Raw genomic sequence first — 16,390 nt, 5'->3', positions numbered from 1 at the left:
GCCCAGCTGAGGACCTGCTCCAGCCCGGGCCCGCTGGGCGCCCCGAGGCCCCGGGGGAGCTGAGCGCCTGCCCTCGGGATGCGCGCGCGGGGGGGGGGGGCACTGGGCAGGTGTGCGCGTGCGCGGGCGCGTGGCCTCCAGGCTGGGAGTGGGGGAGCAGCGGTCTGGCTGCCCGCCTAGCGCTGTCCCACCGGACCCAAGCGTGGCGGTTGCTGGGAACTGTGGGTGGGGGTCCCCGGGCCCTGCCCTCACGGGACAGGGGCTGTGGGTGGGGGTCCCCGGGCCCTGCCCTTGCGTTTCACAGGTGTGAGGTGTTCGGGGGTGTGTGGGGGTGCCGGGGGCTGCATGGCCATGGCCGCCGTGAGAAATCGGCGCTGTCCTGGCCCGGTCAGCTCCCGGGTCAGGGCCAGGATGATGTCACCGAGGTGAGGGCCCCTTCCCAGCCGGGCGGTGCTAAGGGCCCAGGCCTGGGTGTTTGGGAACTGCGGGGGGGGCGGGGGGGATCCCGCTGCAGTGCTGAGGGCCTGGCCCTACCTGGGGCCACGTGGAGGTGGGCGCACCCGGGCACCCAGGGCCTCCTGGAGCCAGCCCAGGGCTAGTGGGGACGCCGCCCAAGCCGCCTGCCATCCCGGCTCCTGCCGGCCTTGGCGTAGCGGCTTTGTTTTCCCGAGTGGCCAGGATCAGCAGCCTGAATTGGGGTCCCAGGCTGGCGTCGCCAAGACAGCTGTGGTCCCTGGGCCAACAGGTGCCGGCCAGCTGTCCCCTGTGCAGGCCACGCCCACACACACCGCACCCCCGTCTGGCCGTGCCCCCAACATGCCAGGCTTCCTTGGTCTCCTGGCCAGCAGCCCCTCCCCGACAGAGACCCCGGCGCCCCCGGTCGGCCTCCTGCCCTCTGGCAGAGCTCAGGGACCACGGAGCCCTGGCCCTGCCCTGCCGGCCTGGAGCCCCCTGGGGCGCGGAGTTGGGGATGCTGGTGGGGCCCCGCTGCAGCTGTGGACGGGGCTGGGGCACCTGCGGCTGGCCAGTGTCCTCACGCAGAGTCCCCAGGACTGGACAGGGCTCGGCACCTCCACCCCGGTGGTCGTGCGCCCTCGGCTGTCCCCGCCTTCGACGACAGGCCCTGAGCCGCCCCCCCACCCCATTGTAGAAACTTAATTTGTTTGAAAGCATGGGTGGGGGGATCTTCCATCTGCTGGTCCACTCCCCAGAGGGCCGCACCAGCCAGGGCTGGGCCAGGCCGGAGCCAAGAGCCCCACCCAGGTCCCCCCGTGGGTGCAGGGCTCCAGGGGCTTCCCCGAACCACGCCGGCCCTGGAGACTGCTCTGAGCTGGGGCAGGGGCCTGCGCTCAGCCTTGGCCAGTGGCGGCCCTCCCGGGTGGACACCCGGAGCTGCCCGTGTGGCCCTGGCAGAGCTGCCCCGCTGACCAGTTCCCCTCGCACCCAGGGCCATCGCGGCTGGCGCCTGGGCCAGAGCAGACCCTGCGCCACCGCTGCAGCGCCTGCTGGGGATAAGTGGGTGCAGCAGGGCTCCCCCTTTGCCGAGGGCCTTCGATGGCCCAGCCTGACCCTCAGCTGTGGCCGAGAGCCCTGAGGCCGGGCGGCACGGTGCTGCTGGCCGTGTGCGCCCTCAGCTCATGCTGGAGTCGAGGAGTGGGGGTGGGGCTGCCCCTCCAGGGTCTCAGCAGCTCCGGCGGCCCGAGGCAGCTCTGGGCTGTGACCATGTCGCCCCAGATTCCAGGGATGGGGGACAGGGGCCGTGTCCTGGGCTCTGGGGACGGGGGACAGGGGACAGGGGTCGCGTCCTGGGCTCGGGGGATGGGGGACAGGGGTCGCGTCCTGGGCTCGGGGGACGGGGGACAGGGGTCGTGTCCTGGGCTCGGGGGTCCCAGGAGGAGGCCGCCCCCAGTGAGGGGCAGACTTGCTGGTGGGGCCTCTCAGTGGGGCCTCAGAGGACCTGTGTGCCCTGGATGGGAGCTGGAGGGGACCCGCCAGGGGCTCCCGTGGTTCTGTGTCTGGAAGAATGGGTGAGTGCGGGAGTCGTGGGCGCGAGGCCACTGGGCTCAGGGCCGGCGCCCACCCCCTCAGTCCACGTGGCCCTGACAGCTGGGGCCTGGATGGGGCTTTGAGATGCAAATGAGGCGCAGCTGCAGCCTGGCCAGGGCCAGCCCAGGTGCAGGCCTCCAGACGACCCTGCCCGAGGGCACAGGAGAGGATGGCCCAGCCCCAGGCCGCAGAGGGCACCGGACCTCACCCGGCAGGCTCTGGGCACCAGGGGCAGTGGCCACTCTGTGCCAGGACAGAGCTGTCGCCCTCCTGCGTCAGCCGTGGTGAGCTGCCGGAGGCGCGGGGGAGTCGGAGCGGGGGGCCGGCACGAGGGCGGCTGCGTGCGAAGTCTCGCGGCTCTGAGTGACCACACTGGCCGCTGGGCGGTGACGGGGCTGCAGCCGCCAGCCTCAGCCTGGGAGCCGGGTGATGGAGCAGCCCCGCCTCCGCCGACCTTGTGAAGATGCGCTTCTCGTGTGACGGGCAGGGGAGAGAGGCAGAGGGAGAGACAGGGACAGAGGCAGAGAGATAGACAGGAGAGACAGAGACAGGGAGACAGAGAGAGAGAGTGAGAGGGAGGGAGAGACAGGGAGAGACAGAGAGCGAGAGGGAGGGAGAGACAGAGACAGGGAGACAGAGAGAGACAGAGAGCGAGAGGGAGGGAGAGACAGGGAGAGGGAGACGGGGACAGACAGAGAGACAGAGAGAGAGACATGGAGAGGGAGGGAGAGGGAGACAGGGAAGGAGGGAGGGACAGAGACTGAGACACAGAGACAGGGAGGGAGGGAGGGAGAGAGAGAGGCAGGCAGAGGGACAGAGAGGGAGAGGGAGACAGATCGCTCCTGCACCCGCTGCTCACTCCCCAGACGCCCACCCACTGGGGGCCAGGCCGTGGCTGGGCGCTGGCACCTGTGCCCTGGTCTCCCAGTGGGCACAGGAGCCCACGTGCTTGGCCGTCACCCACTGCCCCGTTGGCAGAAAGCCGGTGGACGCGTGGAGTCTGTGGGATGGGACGTGTGCTGCCCCCCTGCACAGTGGAGCCCTGTGGCCACCGGGGTGGCTCGGATTCCGAGGACGTGGGGGTGTGGCTGGACACTACTAGAACCTGCCAGGCTTTGCCCAGAGCGGCTGCCCCTTTGATGTCGTGGGTGCAGGAGGTGGGCGGGGCCCCTCCGTGTCACGTGCCATGGGTGTCAGCTGAAACCTCCCTGGACGGCTGCTTGCTTGTCCTCAGCTACTGGAGAGGCAGAGGGAGCGAGGGAGCCCCACACCCGTCCAGTGCGGCCGCCAACGCACTCACGGACAACGCACTCTGTGACAGGTGTGGGCGGGGTCCCCGTGCCCCGCCCCGTCGGCCCTGGTGTTTTCCTCCCTGTGCCGTAGCCTTGGACGGGGCACTCCGTTTTGCTGACAAGAGCAGTGGACACTGTCCCAGTGTGGTGTGGCTGCCTGGACGCTAGACAGGGTGGGGACACCCTCAGCCTGGACGCTGGACGGGGGGGGGGGCGCCCTCAGCCTGGATGCTGGACGGGGGGGGGCCTCAGCCTGGATGCTAGATGGGGGGGCTCCCTCATCTGGTCGCTGGACGAGGTGGGGGGAGGCCGAAGGGCCAGGGACCCCTGAAACCAGGCAGACCCCTGCCCAGGGTGCGCAGTGGCTGGGGAGGAGGCTGGCGCCTGCCTGCCAGGAGTGGACAGCACTGGCCAGGCTGGGCGGCCCCAGGGCACAGGGGTAAGCCCTGCCCACCCTGCAGGACCTGGCCCAGGGCACACAGCATGGCCCCCACCCCGCGGCCTGACGCTGGTCTTGTATTCTCTTAAAGTCAGCAACTCGGGGGCCATGACTCACAGCGGCGTCCGCCCGCTTCTGGCTGCTTGGGTGTTAACAGAGCTCCTTTGATGGGCAGGTGAGGTCTCCCATCACGTCTGGGGTGTGTGGAGGGTCCTGGGGTCTCCCGGGCTGTCATCCAGTGCAGGTGGGGTGTCCCGGGATCTCGGGGTCTGCCATCGTGGAAAGCCGGGAAGCCCCACTTGTGTCCATGTGTGGCCAGCTCTGTGGGGCAGCTGGGGAAGGCAGGCAGGACATGGCCTCGCGTAGTCTGGGCTCAGCTGCGCGGCCCCTCTGACCCCCAAGGCCCCGTGGCTGCCAGTCACCCCCCCCCCGTTTCTCTCTGGGACTGACAAGTGGGCAGGTGGGCTGCACCTCCATGTGGGGGCTGGGGGAGCTGAGTGCGTGGCCTGGAAGGGCAGAGGCGGGCGGGCAGCACAGGGACCTCAGGTTTGTGCCGGGAGAGGCTCGGGCTCTGGGTGGGGTTTGAATGGAAGAGGGAGGGGCTGACTCCCGGCTGGGGGCCGCAGCAGGGCCTGGAGTCCCACGCTGGCCTGAGGGCAGAGGCCCGAGCCAAGGCGCTGCCGCCACTGCTGTGTTTTTAAAAGATTTATTTGAATGGCAGAGTTACAGAGGCAGCGAGAGATCTATCCGCCCGTTCACCCCCCAGATGGCCACGACAGGTGGGGCTGTGCCGATCTGGAGCCGGGAGCTTCCTCCCGTCTCCCGTGTGGGTGCAGGGCCCAAGGACTTGGGTCAACCTCTCTGTCTCCCAGGCCACAGCAGAGAGCTGGATGGGAAGTGGAGCAGCCGGGACTCGAACCGGCGCCCATATGGGATGCTGGCTTTGTAGGCGCCGGCCCCACTGCTGCTGCTTGACGCTGAGGTCAGCTGTGCATCCAGGGGGTGAGTGACCAGGGGCCCCCGCCTCCTGTCCCCACCCAGGGGATCCTGTGTTATCCCACACGGCCATGTGGCTCTCCCCGACGGCGTGACCCGTGCTGACTGGGTGGGGCTCAGCTCACCTTGGGGCCACACCTGCAGAGCCCGGGGCGGGGGGCTCCCGGGTGTCCTGCGGCCCCTCCAGGAGGAGCCGGGTGGGGTCCCTCAGATCGTGCCCTGTCCACAGGGCCGGCGTTGGCAGGACGCCCAGGTGGTGGCAGGCTGGCTGGCCCCGGCTCTGAGACCCGTCTGTCCCTGCAGACACAGGGCCTCTGTTCCCCGGCTCTGGCTGCACCTGTGGGGCTCAGCACAGACCCGCACTTGTGCCGCCGCCCCACACGTCTCAGGGAGCACCACGGACGTGAGCCCCGAGACGGCCGCTCTCCCCGGGCTCGGGGCCGGGGGACGCGGCCAAGGACGCATAGGGCCAGGGCAGCCGGGACGTGTGTGCAGCATGGGTGGTGCGTGTGTGTGTACAGACGGCATGTCTTAGTGGACGGTGCATGCGTGTGGACGGCGTATGGTGTAGGACGTGGACAGTGCTTGCGTGTGGATGGCGTATGGTGTAGGACGTGGACAGTGCTTGCGTGTGGACGGCGTGTGCTCACACATGAGGGACCGGGTTGGCCGTGGGGGGAAGATGGGGAAGCCTGGCTCCACCCTTGCATCCTGGGGAGCTGGGCCCATGCCCAGGGGTGGACAGAACCTTTCAGAGCCCGAGAGCCCTCTGGGCTGGGCCCACGCCTGAGGCTGGGGCTGGCAGTGTCCACGCACCGCCCACTGTCCACTGTGAGGGGGCCGGGTGGCAGGCGCGATTCTGTTGAGGTGGGCGGGGTCTCCGTCTGTCCGTCACTGGTGGGGGCGGCTGGGCTCTGGGAGCGGCCACCCGCGCGCCTGGAAGTAGCCCCGCAGGTCTTCCAGGCGCAGGGCCGGGAAGTAGGGGCCAATCCTCCTGCGCACCCACCAGGCGCCCTCCGCGGCGTGCCGGCCTCCGGGGCGGCTGAACTTGTACCTGTAGTGCTCACCACGGATCCACCTGCCGGGGGGCGGGGGCAGCGTCAACCTGGGTACCCAGCCCAGCCCAGGGGGGTCTGGGCCTTGCTCGCGGGCGGGGCAGGGCTGCTCTGGGCCCCTGCAGCCACAGGAGCCGCCCGGACAGTGGCCGTCGTCCACTGCGGGCCTGGCCACACTGAGGGTGCTCTGTGCTGTGGGTGGTGGAACCTGCTGCCCCACGGGCACTGGGTCCTCTGCACGCGCCCCTCCCCAGGGACACCAAGGGGCAGAGACCTGGGTGGGCCCCTTGGGGTGGGAGAGAAATGGCTCTGGGGGTGGGGCGGCATGGCCGGGCAGCTGAGCGTCCGTGTGGGGCTCGGTCCACTGCCGGCTGCTCCGTGGCTCGCAGGTCCTTCCCCGGGCACGGGGCCGGCATGGAGCCGAAGCCGCCCCTCTGCAGGGGCCCTGAGCTGCACTTGGGGAGGCCGGGGACCGGGCAGCGCCAGCCTGGGTCAGGGTCAGGGTCAGGGTCAGGGTGCTTGGAAGGGGCCTTGGGCACCCGGGAGGTTGCAGGGGTGGGGAAGCAGGGCGGCCGTGAACGTGGGTGCCGCCCGCATGCTCCGGGGCCTGCGTGTGGGCTCCTTGGGAGGTTCCCTGGTTCCCTCCGCACCCCTGCCGTGTGCTGCGGATGCTGAGTGGGGCGGGGGCTAGGCTGCGAGCCCCTTCCTGTCCCTGCGGGGCGGCGCTGGGCCTGTCGGGGGTGGGTTCCTGCACACGGCTGAGGCTGTGTGGGTGCTGTCCCAGGCGGTGGCCTTGGCCCTCGCACACGCCTGCTGCCGTCACTCTGGACCCGGCCCAGCCCTGGGGCGGTTCTGGCGTCTATGCGGCTTTGGAACAGGAGAACCGCGGGCTTCGCGCCACGCCCGCCCATTCCGCCTGAGCACGGCGAAGCTCTCGGGGGTCCTGTGGGGGCTCCGGGGATGACCGAGGCCCCCACGCCTGAGTGGACGCCTGTGAGCCGAGCTGTCCCCACTTGAGGGGGAGGGAGGGAGATCTCCTACCTGCAGGTTCACCCCAAAACGCCCACAACAGCCGGGGCTGGGCCAGGCCACAGCCAGGAGCCTGCAGCCCCCCACCGGGCCTTCATGGGGTGCAGGCTCCGCACACGGGCTGGGTGGGCGGGAGGCACAGAGCCGGTGCTCTGACTGGGAGGCGGGGGTCGTGAGCGCCACCCCACCCACATGCTCAAGGCCACGTGGGTGCCGCCTCTGCCGTCTCCAGCCTCCTGCAGCCCCCACCCCGCCTGGTCTCGGGGCGCGGGGGCCCCCAGGTGCACGTGCGCCTCCCGCCGGCCGGGCCCCGCCCCGCGCTCACTGGGGCGGGGGGGAGAGGGAGGGGCTTTGCTTCCTTTGGGAGAGGCCGTTTCTAAGAGACTTCAGCCTGAGAGGCAGACAGGGAGCCCCGCCCGCCGCTCACTCGCTCGCTGGGCAGGGGTGGGGCGCGGGGCTCTCACGGCCGGCCCCACGTGCCCAGGAGTTGGGTCGCGGCTTCAGTCGGCTCTGGGGCCGTGTGAAGAGAGCTTGCGTGTTCGGGCAGCCGCGCTCTTCATCCACGTGGTCTGTGGGGCTGGCCACTTGCCCTCGCCTGGGGCACCGGCGCCGTGACTGCCCGTGGCTGCCCTCCCGCGCGCTCGGGTCCCGGCAGCTCCGCCTTCCACGCGCCGGGGGCTCTCCAGCCTGACTCAGACGCAGGGCCGGCTTGCTCATCTGTCAGCCGAGACCCCGGCCATCGCTTCCGTGCGCCCAGCACGGCTGACGGCCGCCCCGCACGCTGGCACTGCTGGTGGGGTCTCCACGGACCCCACTGGCGGGTGGACGGGGCCGGCCGCCCCGCCCCCCTCCGGGCTCCTGCTCGGCCTGGCCGTGGTGTCTCCTGGGGAGTCCCAGCCGCCTGTGCTGGTGTTCTGCGGGTCCCCTGCCCCGAGGGGACGTCCCCAGCAGCCAGACGCAGGCTGTGGTCAGCCCCACGCCTGTCTGGTGCAGCCCTGCCCCGGCCACCGTGGAGATGCGGGCGCCGCGGGCTGTTCCCAGAGCCTCCTGGCCAGGGGACAGCCGGGCCGGTGCCCACTGCCCTGCGGCCCCTCCGGGAGCCCTGGCTGCAAGGCGGGTAGGGGCCGGCAAGAGGACCCAGGCCCGGCGTCTGCCGCTGTGCCCGCCGCGCCTCCCCCAGGAGGGTCTTACCTGGGGGGCTCCCTGCCCGTGAAGGGGCTGTGTGCGAGCAGGGACAGCGCCTCGGCGTCGCCGGCCAGCAGCTTGCCCGCCAGGTGCAGGACCCACTCGTTGTGCTCGTAGGTCTGGGGAGGAAGGCTGGGTGGACGCGGCCGCCCCTCCCCCGCACCCTGGAGCCCCGGCCCAGCTCTGACTTCAGACGCTGCCTGCGGAGCTCGCCGGCCGCGTGTCCTGGGAGCCAGGGCCAGGCCCAGCAGCCCCGCCTCGGCTCTCGGCCTGCTCCCGTCCTGGGCTCGGACGGCCGAGGCTCCCCGCGGTTGGTGGGAGGACAAAGGTGGCAGTGCCCAGTGCCGGGGGTTCCCAGCCCTGCAGGGAGGGCCCTCCTGGGGCCAGGCTGGGCCCTCTGGGCAGGGAGACGGCCCCTCCTCCCGAGTGGTCTCCCAGGTGGCGTCTGCCCCACACCCCTACCTGGAATGCTGCAAACCACATGAGCCAGTCGAGGCGGTAGTGGTAGGGGGAGATGAGGCACGGCCGCCGCCGGGGGTCTCCGGGCTTGCACTTGAACTCGTAGTCCTCCCACAAGGCGTCAGGGGCGCTGGCGTTGGGGTGGGCCGTGCCCTGCAGGACCACCTCCGTCCGCTCCTTGGTGATGCTGAGAGGAGCCCGCGTCAGCTCTGGGCTCCCGGGGGGGGGTGCGGATCCCCGGGACCTGCGCACCCTGAACGGAAGGGCCCCTGGCCTGACCTCTGCCCCCGTCCTCGCAGGCTCACGAGGATGGCCCTGGCCCTGTCCTGAGTCCACTGCGCACCTCAAGTTCATCTTCGGGGGCGAGAGGTCGGAGGTGAGAAACCCCCGCGCTGCTCCCCCTGAACCTCAACCCCAGTCAGCAGGGGGCGCCGCCTGGCACCTGACCCAGCTCCCGTGCAGAGGACAGGACGCAAGCCCCTGGCGGGGGTGAAGACGAAGGCTGCAGCCCCCCTACCTCCCTCACACCCCCTTCCCTGCAGAAAACCACAGCGCCCACGAAACCACCACTTAGCACCAGAACCAGCCAGCTGCCCACATGAAGGCTGACACTCCCACTCCCATCATGCACCTGACACTGCCAAGCGTTCCAAAAAAGGGCAAGGAAATGGGCAGTACTCAGCCCTGCCCCAGCCCACCTCATGAATATTCAATTAACACAGCACAGACTCCACCCCCTATGCACATTCAACCAACCCGCCCCAACTCCACCCTCCGGCCTCCAGCAATGCGTGGCCAGCGTGCACCTGTGCTCTGCGGGGGGCTCTTACTGGGTCCTGGCCCTGCGCCATGAGGCCTGGGGTGAAGGGAGCGCAGACCCCAGCCGCACCGGGCCAGGCCCCCTAACCTCGCGCCGAGCTCGGCCAGGCCCGGCCCCTACCTGCCGAAGGCGCCGTAGGTGTTGACGATCCTCAGGGGGTTGAAGGACGCGTTCATGACCTGCCTGGAGCTGAGCAGGTTGAGCAGCACGGGGACGCTGAGCCAGGCCACGAGGACGCCCAGCGACACGTTGACCACCCGCCGCACCACACGGCCTGCAGCCACGGCGGAGGGGCTCTCAGACCTGCTGCCCCAGCCCGCTCCGGGACCCCTCCTCCTCCTCCTCCTCCTGCTGCCCCAGCCCGCTCCGGGACCCTCCTCCTCCTCCTCCTCCTCCTCCTCCTCCTGCTGCCCCAGCCCGCTCCGGGACCCTCCTCCTCCTCCTCCTCCTCCTCCTGCTGCCCCAGCCCGCTCCGGGACCCCTCCTCCTCCTCCTGTTGCCCCAGCCCGCTCCAGGACCCCTCCTCCTCCTCCTCCTCCTCCTCCTGCTGCCCCAGCCCGCTCCGGGACCCTCCTCCTCCTCCTCCCCCTCCTCCTGCTGCCCCAGCCCGCTCTGGGACCCTCCTCCTCCTCCTCCTCCTCCTCTTGCTGCTGTCCCAGCCTGCTCCGGGACCCTCCTCCTCCTCCTCCTCCTGCTGCCCCAGCCCACTCCGGGACCCTCCTGCTCCTCCTCCTCCTCCTGCCCCAGCCCGTCCAGGCCCATGGGAACACAGGTGGCGAAGCCGTTGACTCCCTGCCAAGTCTGGGAAGGGCCTCTCCCGGGTCCTCTACGCCAAGCTGTGGGTGCCCTGGCTGTCGCTCACCGAGGGACCACAGGGTGGGGGGACGGCAGTGATGCCCCTGCTCCCCACTGTGTCCGCCCCTCCCAGGGGCGTCGGGGCTCCTACCGTACGTGGGCCCCTGCTGGGCCTCGGGGGGCTCCTTCCTCTGCAGCTGGAGGACTCGGCACTTCAGGCTCCCCGGCCCCGAGGGAAACAGGGGTCCCAGGGTGGCGTCGTCGAAGCAGGCAAGGCTGGGCACGATGGTCAGCCAGTTCAGGAAGCTCAGGTTCCCGCTCAGGATGAGGACGACCTGGGAGCAGCGCCCCTCCCCAGTCAGAGCCCGCCGCGCACTTCTGGAAAGCCCCCCCCCCCCACCGCGGCACAACCATCGGCCCGGGTGGGGAGCTGGGGCCCCAGAGCACAGGGGGGGGTGGGCGCCTGTCTGCAGCTCCCCTCCCAGCGTCCTCGCCCCATTGGTGCTGACCACTGGCCCAGGGCCCCTGCGGCTGCTGCTGGCCAGGCCTGTGCAAGTGAGGCGGGGGACCAGGGCTGCAGCAGCCCCCCGGAAGAGGACAGGCCTCTCGCACCTGCTCCCAGGGCACTCGCGGGGCGCTGGGACCAAGTCACACAGAGACCAGACCGGCAGGAGGCCGTGGCAGGGCGGGGGGAGAGTCCAGCTCAATCTCCTGGCCTCTGACCCGGAAGTGGCCACAGTGGGGCACTCAGCCTGCAAGGAGTCGCGTCCCCGCACCTGTGGCGCCCGGGGCGGGCACCCTTCTCTGCCGAGGGCCCTGTGGGTACTGATGACATGCGTCGTGGCCACACAGGACTGTCAACTTACAAACGAGCCCGCTCTAGGGCCACGGAATCTCGAATCCCTCGGGGGGCAGTCCTCGGCCTCGCCGCCCTGACGGCCACGCAGAGCCAAAGCACTGAGAACCCTCCAAGGGCCACAGCCCTGGCTAAAGGTCGGCGTCCATCCAGCCCCACCCCCACCCTAAAACAGCACCAGCTAGCAAACGAGAACAGAGCACACAGGCAGCAGGCCCCTGCCCAGCTCAGTGGCGTCAAGGGCTGTACAGACCAATGGTTAGAACCGGCACCCAGGGGCCAGCACTGTGGCGTAGTGGGTAAGCCGCCGCCTGCAGTGCCGGCATCCCATATGGGCACCGGTTTGAGTCCCGGCTACTCCACTTCCACTTCTGCTGTGGCCTGGGAAAGCAGTAGAAGACGGCCCAAGTCCCTGGACCCCTGCGCCCATGTGGGAGACCAGAAGGAGGCTCCTGGCTTAGGATCAGCGCAGCTCCGGCCGTTGCAGCCATCTGGGGAGTGAACCAGCAGATGGAAGACCTCTGTCCCCCCTCCCCCGCCCCCAATCCCCTCTCCGTAACTCTCAAATCAATAAATCTTAAGAGACCTAGGTGCCTGCTAGGGACAGGAGCCAGCAGAGAAAGCCGGCAGCTTCTCCACAGACTAAGGGAGGAGGGCTCCCCGCAACACAAGGGCCCGGAACTCCTACACGGACGTGTGGTTACGCCTGCCTGTCCCGGGGCTGCAGAGGGCGACACGCTGGCCACCACGCACACCCACCCCAGCCCCCCAAGTCCACTCCAGCCCGGGGGGGGGGCTGCGGGCGCTCACCTGGAACAGGACCTGCAGGGCCCCGTGCAGGACGCACAGGCGGCGGCCCAGGAAGACGAAGAAGGGCACCAGGAGCTCCACGAAGTGGTTGCCCAGCGTCTCGAAGCGGTGGAACCACCAGGGCGAGCGGTGCAGGTAGTAGGCCAGGGGGTTGGGCACCGGCTGGGTCTGTGGGGACAGAGGCCACCTGGGGGCGTGGTGCCGGCAGCCCCAGAGCCCCGCCCCGCCCGGGCCCACCCGCCAGACCGAGGCGGGCAGGCGGTTTCTGAAGCAAAAGCGAGTTCTCGTTCTTCCAAAATGCGCACGGTCAAGGCAGTAACCCAGAGCGACCTCGGGCAGGAGGCACCACGCCTCCACCCACGTGAGCTCCAAGGCCTCGGCCTGCTGACCGCGGGGAGCCGGGACGGCACGGAAGCCAGGCCCCGGCCCCCAGCAGGGGTCCCACTGGCCACCCGGCCGGAACCAGCGTGAGGCTTGGTGTTGGAGCCTGTGCCCAGAGGACTGACCAGGCCGAGCACGCGTCCCCAGAAAGCCAGGTCTGAGGCCACGCGGGGCTTCCCGGGGGCGGTGGCAGTGAACACGGCTGCTGTGCAGGCAGGCGAGGCGCCCACGGTGAGGACGCCTGCACCTGCGGCTCTGCCTGGGCCGCTCCCGGCCTGAGTGCCGCTCCTATTCTGGTCTGGCCCTGGGGGAGGGCCCTCAGTGGAACCCCCTTATCTACTCCGTGTCACCCAGAAACACCAGCGGGGAGGCGCCCCGGCGTCCTGGGGACACCGAGGGTCACGGCCAGGCAGCTGTGAGGGGACCCCCGAGGCCGGAGCTGCCCGCGCAGGGGCACGAGTGGGCGTGGACAGCACGGCCTCACACAGCCACACGCAGCCACCCACTGCGCCCTGTGGTGTCCCGGGGTCCCAGGCTGTCGAGTGCTCCGCCCAGCATGTGGGCCCCGCCTCCCAGCGCCAGCTGACCCTGCACAGACGGGCGTATGCCACAGAGGAGCAGCAGGCAGCACGGCCCGTGCTGCTGGGACCTGCTCTTGTGTGGCCCAAACCGCGCCCGTGCAGCGACACCTGTCCTCCGCGCATCGCAGGGGAAGGCGGGGAGCCGGCCTGTGCCTCCCAGCCAGCAGCCCTGCCATTTCTAGGGCCAGGGCCAAAGCAAGAGAAATGCACGGGTCCAGGGCTGCGCCCGCAAGAGAAACCAGGCTCCTTAACTACTGCAGGGAGAGTCCCCAGCCCCCCCCCCCCGCTCCAGCATAGTGGGCTCACTCCCCACCCCCCCGCTCCAACAGAGTGGGCTCAACCCCTCACCCCGCTCCAGCAGAGTGGGCTCACCCCCCCCCCAGCTCCAGCAGAGTGGGCTCACCCCCCCACTCCAGCAGAGTGGGCTCACTCCCCCCACTCCAGCAGAGTGGGCTCACCCCCCCCAGCTCCAGCAGAGTGGGCTCACCCCCCCCACTCCAGCAGAGTGGGCTCACCCCTCCCCCACTCCAGCAGAGTGGGCTCACCCCCCCAGCTCCAGCAGAGTGGGCTCACCCCACCCTGGCTCCAGCAGAGTGGGCTCACTCCCCCCACTCCAGCAGAGTGGGCTCACCCCCCCCAGCTCCAGGAGAGTGGGCTCACCCCCCCCAGCTCCAGCAGAGTGGGCTCACCCCCCCCAGCTCCAGCAGAGTGGGCTCACTCCCCCCACTCCAGCAGAGTGGGCTCACCCCCCCCAGCTCCAGCAGAGTGGGCTCACCCACCCCAGCTCCAGCAGAGTGGGCTCACCCCCCCCACTCCAGCAGAGTGGGCTCACCCCCCCCAGCTCCAGCAGAGTGGGCTCACCCCTCCCCCACTCCAGCAGAGTGGGCTCACCCCCCCAGCTCCAGCAGCAGGCAGTCACCAGCCCCTCCCCCGCTCCAGCAGCGCGCACCTGCCCACTCAGCGCCAGCCGGGCCGCCTCCTTCCCTAGGACTCAGCATCTACTCCACCCCCAGGGCTGAGTGATTTTGTTCCTGAGCATGGAGGACCTGTGCGGGAGGGGCCTGCCAGGGCGACGCCCCCACGCCTAGGGCAGTGAAATGCCAGCCCCTTCCTCCGTCTACCGGGGCTCCCGAGCCAGACAGACCTCACGCCGACCCAGCTGGTGACGCCCAGCCTGCGCCAGGGTTAGAGTGGAGTCCTCTCTCCCACCTCGCCGGCTGAGACGGCAGCGTGGCACGAGGAAGCTAGCCCCCAGCCTGAACCCGGAGCCCAGGGGGGCAGACGGAGTGCCCGCCCGCAGGTCACGGGCCCAGCCTGGCCGGCGACCAGCAGCCAGCTCTCGAAGCTGGGGAGGAGTCCCGAGGCCACCTGGAGAGCCCAAGGTGAAGCCACAGCCGGGGCAGGCGTGGCACCGCAGCAGCCAAGAGCACGCGGCGGTGCCCCTCGTGGCAACCTGGCAGTGACGCGCCTCACGTCTCTCCAGGAAACCAGACAGCTCCGAAACGAAGCCCACAAGCGTGCCCCTGCCACAGCGGCGATTCTGAGAGCCCAGGGCAGGGACTGTGCCCGAGACAGCCGCCTCGCCCACGGGCCTCCCAGTGGAGAGCAGGCGACCCCTCCCTCGGCTCCTCGCCACCCGAGATGAGCCGCCCCGTCTGCGCTGACCGGCCGCCGTGCCAGAGGCTGCCCCAGCTCCCTCGATGCTCACGTAGCTGGGCAGCGCGGGGGTGGCCGTCGGCAGGAAGCCGGCCCACCTGTGTCCCCCGGGCCCTGTGCTGTGTCCAGGGGACAGGTGACGGCATGGGCTGCTGGACGCAGGGCTGACAGACAGGTTTGGGCCTTGTGCTCAGAACGCTGACGCAGACTCAGAGGACAGAAAGCAAGGACCCTCACGCCTGTGCAGACACGAGAACTGCTGTGTGCGGTCACGGCGCGGGAGGCCTGGGATCTGTCCCGCCAGCTCCGGGGGCCACACAGAGCCGTGTCACGTGGCCGCCCAGGAGCCGAGAGTCGAGGGAGGACCTGGGTCTAAGCAGCCTCGGCTCTGCCTGGCCGTCCACTGCCACTGCACAGGGCTGTGCCCACCACACGGTCACTCACTGCACAGGGCTGTGCCCAGCACACTGTCACTCACTGCACAGTTCTGTGCCCACCACACTGTCACTCACTGCACAGGGCTGTGCCCACCACACGGTCACTCACTGCACAGGGCTGTGCCCACCACACTGTCACTCACTGCACAGGGCTGTGCCCCTGTCACACTGTCACTCACTGCACAGGTCTGGTCCACCACACTGTCACTCACTGCACAGGTCTGTGCCCAGCACACTGTCACTCACTGCACAGGTCTGGTCCACCACACTGTCACTCACTGCACAGGTCTGTGCCCACCACACTGTCACTCACTGCACAGGGCTGTGCCCACCACACTGTCACTCACTGCACAGGGCTGTGCCCACCACACGGTCACTCACTGCACAGGTCTGTGCCACCACACTGTCACTGCACAGGTCTGTGCCCAGCACACTGTCACTCACTGCACAGGTCTGTGCCCACCACACTGTCACTCACTGCACAGGGCTGTGCCCACCACACGGTCACTCACTGCACAGGGCTGTGCCCTTGTCACACTGTCACTCACTGCACAGGTCTGTGCCCTTGTCACACTGTCACTCACTGCACAGGTCTGTGCCCCTGTCACACTGTCACTCACTGCACAGGTCTGTGCCCACCACACGGTCACTCACTGCACAGGTCTGTGCCCACCACACTGTCACTCACTGCACAGGGCTGTGCCCCTGTCACACTGTCACTCACTGCACAGGGCTGTGCCCACCACACGGTCACTCACTGCACAGGTCTGTGCCCCTGTCACCCTGTCACTCACTGCACAGGTCTGGTCCACCACACTGTCACTCACTGCACAGGTCTGTGCCCACCACACGGTCACTCACTGTACAGGGCTGTGCCCACCACACGGTCACTCACTGCACAGGTCTGTGCCCACCACACGGTCACTCACTGCACAAGTCTGTGCCCACCACACGGTCACTCACTGCACAGGTCTGTGCCCAGCACACGGTCACTCACTGCACAGGGCTGTGCCCACCACACTGTCACTCACTGCACAGGTCTGGTCCACCACACTGTCACTCACTGCACAGGTCTGTGCCCCTGTCACACTGTCACTCACTGCACAGGGCTGTGCCCCTGTCACACTGTCACTTCACAGGTCTGTGCCCCCCACACTGTCACTCACTGCACAGGGCTGTGCCTACACACTGTCACTCACTGCACAGGTCTGGTCCACCATACTGTCACTCACTGCACAGGGCTGTGCCCCTGTCACCCTGTCACTCACTGCACAGGGCTGTGCCCACCACACTGTCACTCACTGCACAGGGCTGTGCCCCTGTCACACTGTCACTCACTGCACAGGGCTGTGCCCCTGTCACCCTGTCACTCACTGCACAGGTCTGGTCTACCACACGGTCAGTCACTGCACGGGGCTGTGCCCAGCACACTGTCACTCACTGCACAGGGCTGTGCCCCTGTCACCCTGTCACTCACTGCACAGGGCTGTGCCCACACACTGTCACTCACTGCACAGGTCTGGTCTACCACACAGTCAGTCACTGCACGGGGC

At 69.3% G+C, this 16,390-nt stretch overlaps 1 protein-coding gene across 3 annotated transcripts in view; it reads right to left on the bottom strand.

The window, feature by feature from the left end:
* Window positions 1-3,359: 3,359 nt before the first annotated feature.
* LMF1 (lipase maturation factor 1) overlaps window positions 3,360-16,390 on the bottom strand; it is a 79,548-nt gene continuing 66,517 nt past the window's right edge. For 2 of the 3 annotated variants that reach the window (XR_016225627.1, XM_070064185.2), the window contains 6 exons: window positions 11,783-11,950; window positions 10,268-10,451; window positions 9,442-9,595; window positions 8,505-8,688; window positions 8,049-8,161; window positions 4,468-5,851 (listed from right to left, as the gene is read on the bottom strand). Coding sequence is in view for 1 of the 3 variants with exons in the window: in XM_070064185.2 (XP_069920286.2) it covers window positions 5,665-5,851; window positions 8,049-8,161; window positions 8,505-8,688; window positions 9,442-9,595; window positions 10,268-10,451; window positions 11,783-11,950 (990 nt within the window). In the remaining 2 variants the exon portion in view is untranslated. Of the gene's footprint in view, window positions 3,503-3,894; window positions 4,110-4,467; window positions 5,852-8,048; window positions 8,162-8,504; window positions 8,689-9,441; window positions 9,596-10,267; window positions 10,452-11,782; window positions 11,951-16,390 lie in introns of those variants that run through there. The other variant, XR_011384472.2, reaches the window with a different exon arrangement.

This window comes from Oryctolagus cuniculus, chromosome 19, assembly GCF_051225735.1.
Source record: "Oryctolagus cuniculus isolate XC-2025 breed Fujian yellow rabbit chromosome 19, ASM5122573v1, whole genome shotgun sequence".
Lineage (NCBI taxonomy): Eukaryota > Metazoa > Chordata > Mammalia > Lagomorpha > Leporidae > Oryctolagus > Oryctolagus cuniculus.
This window is presented reverse-complemented; position numbering and strand designations above follow the sequence as displayed.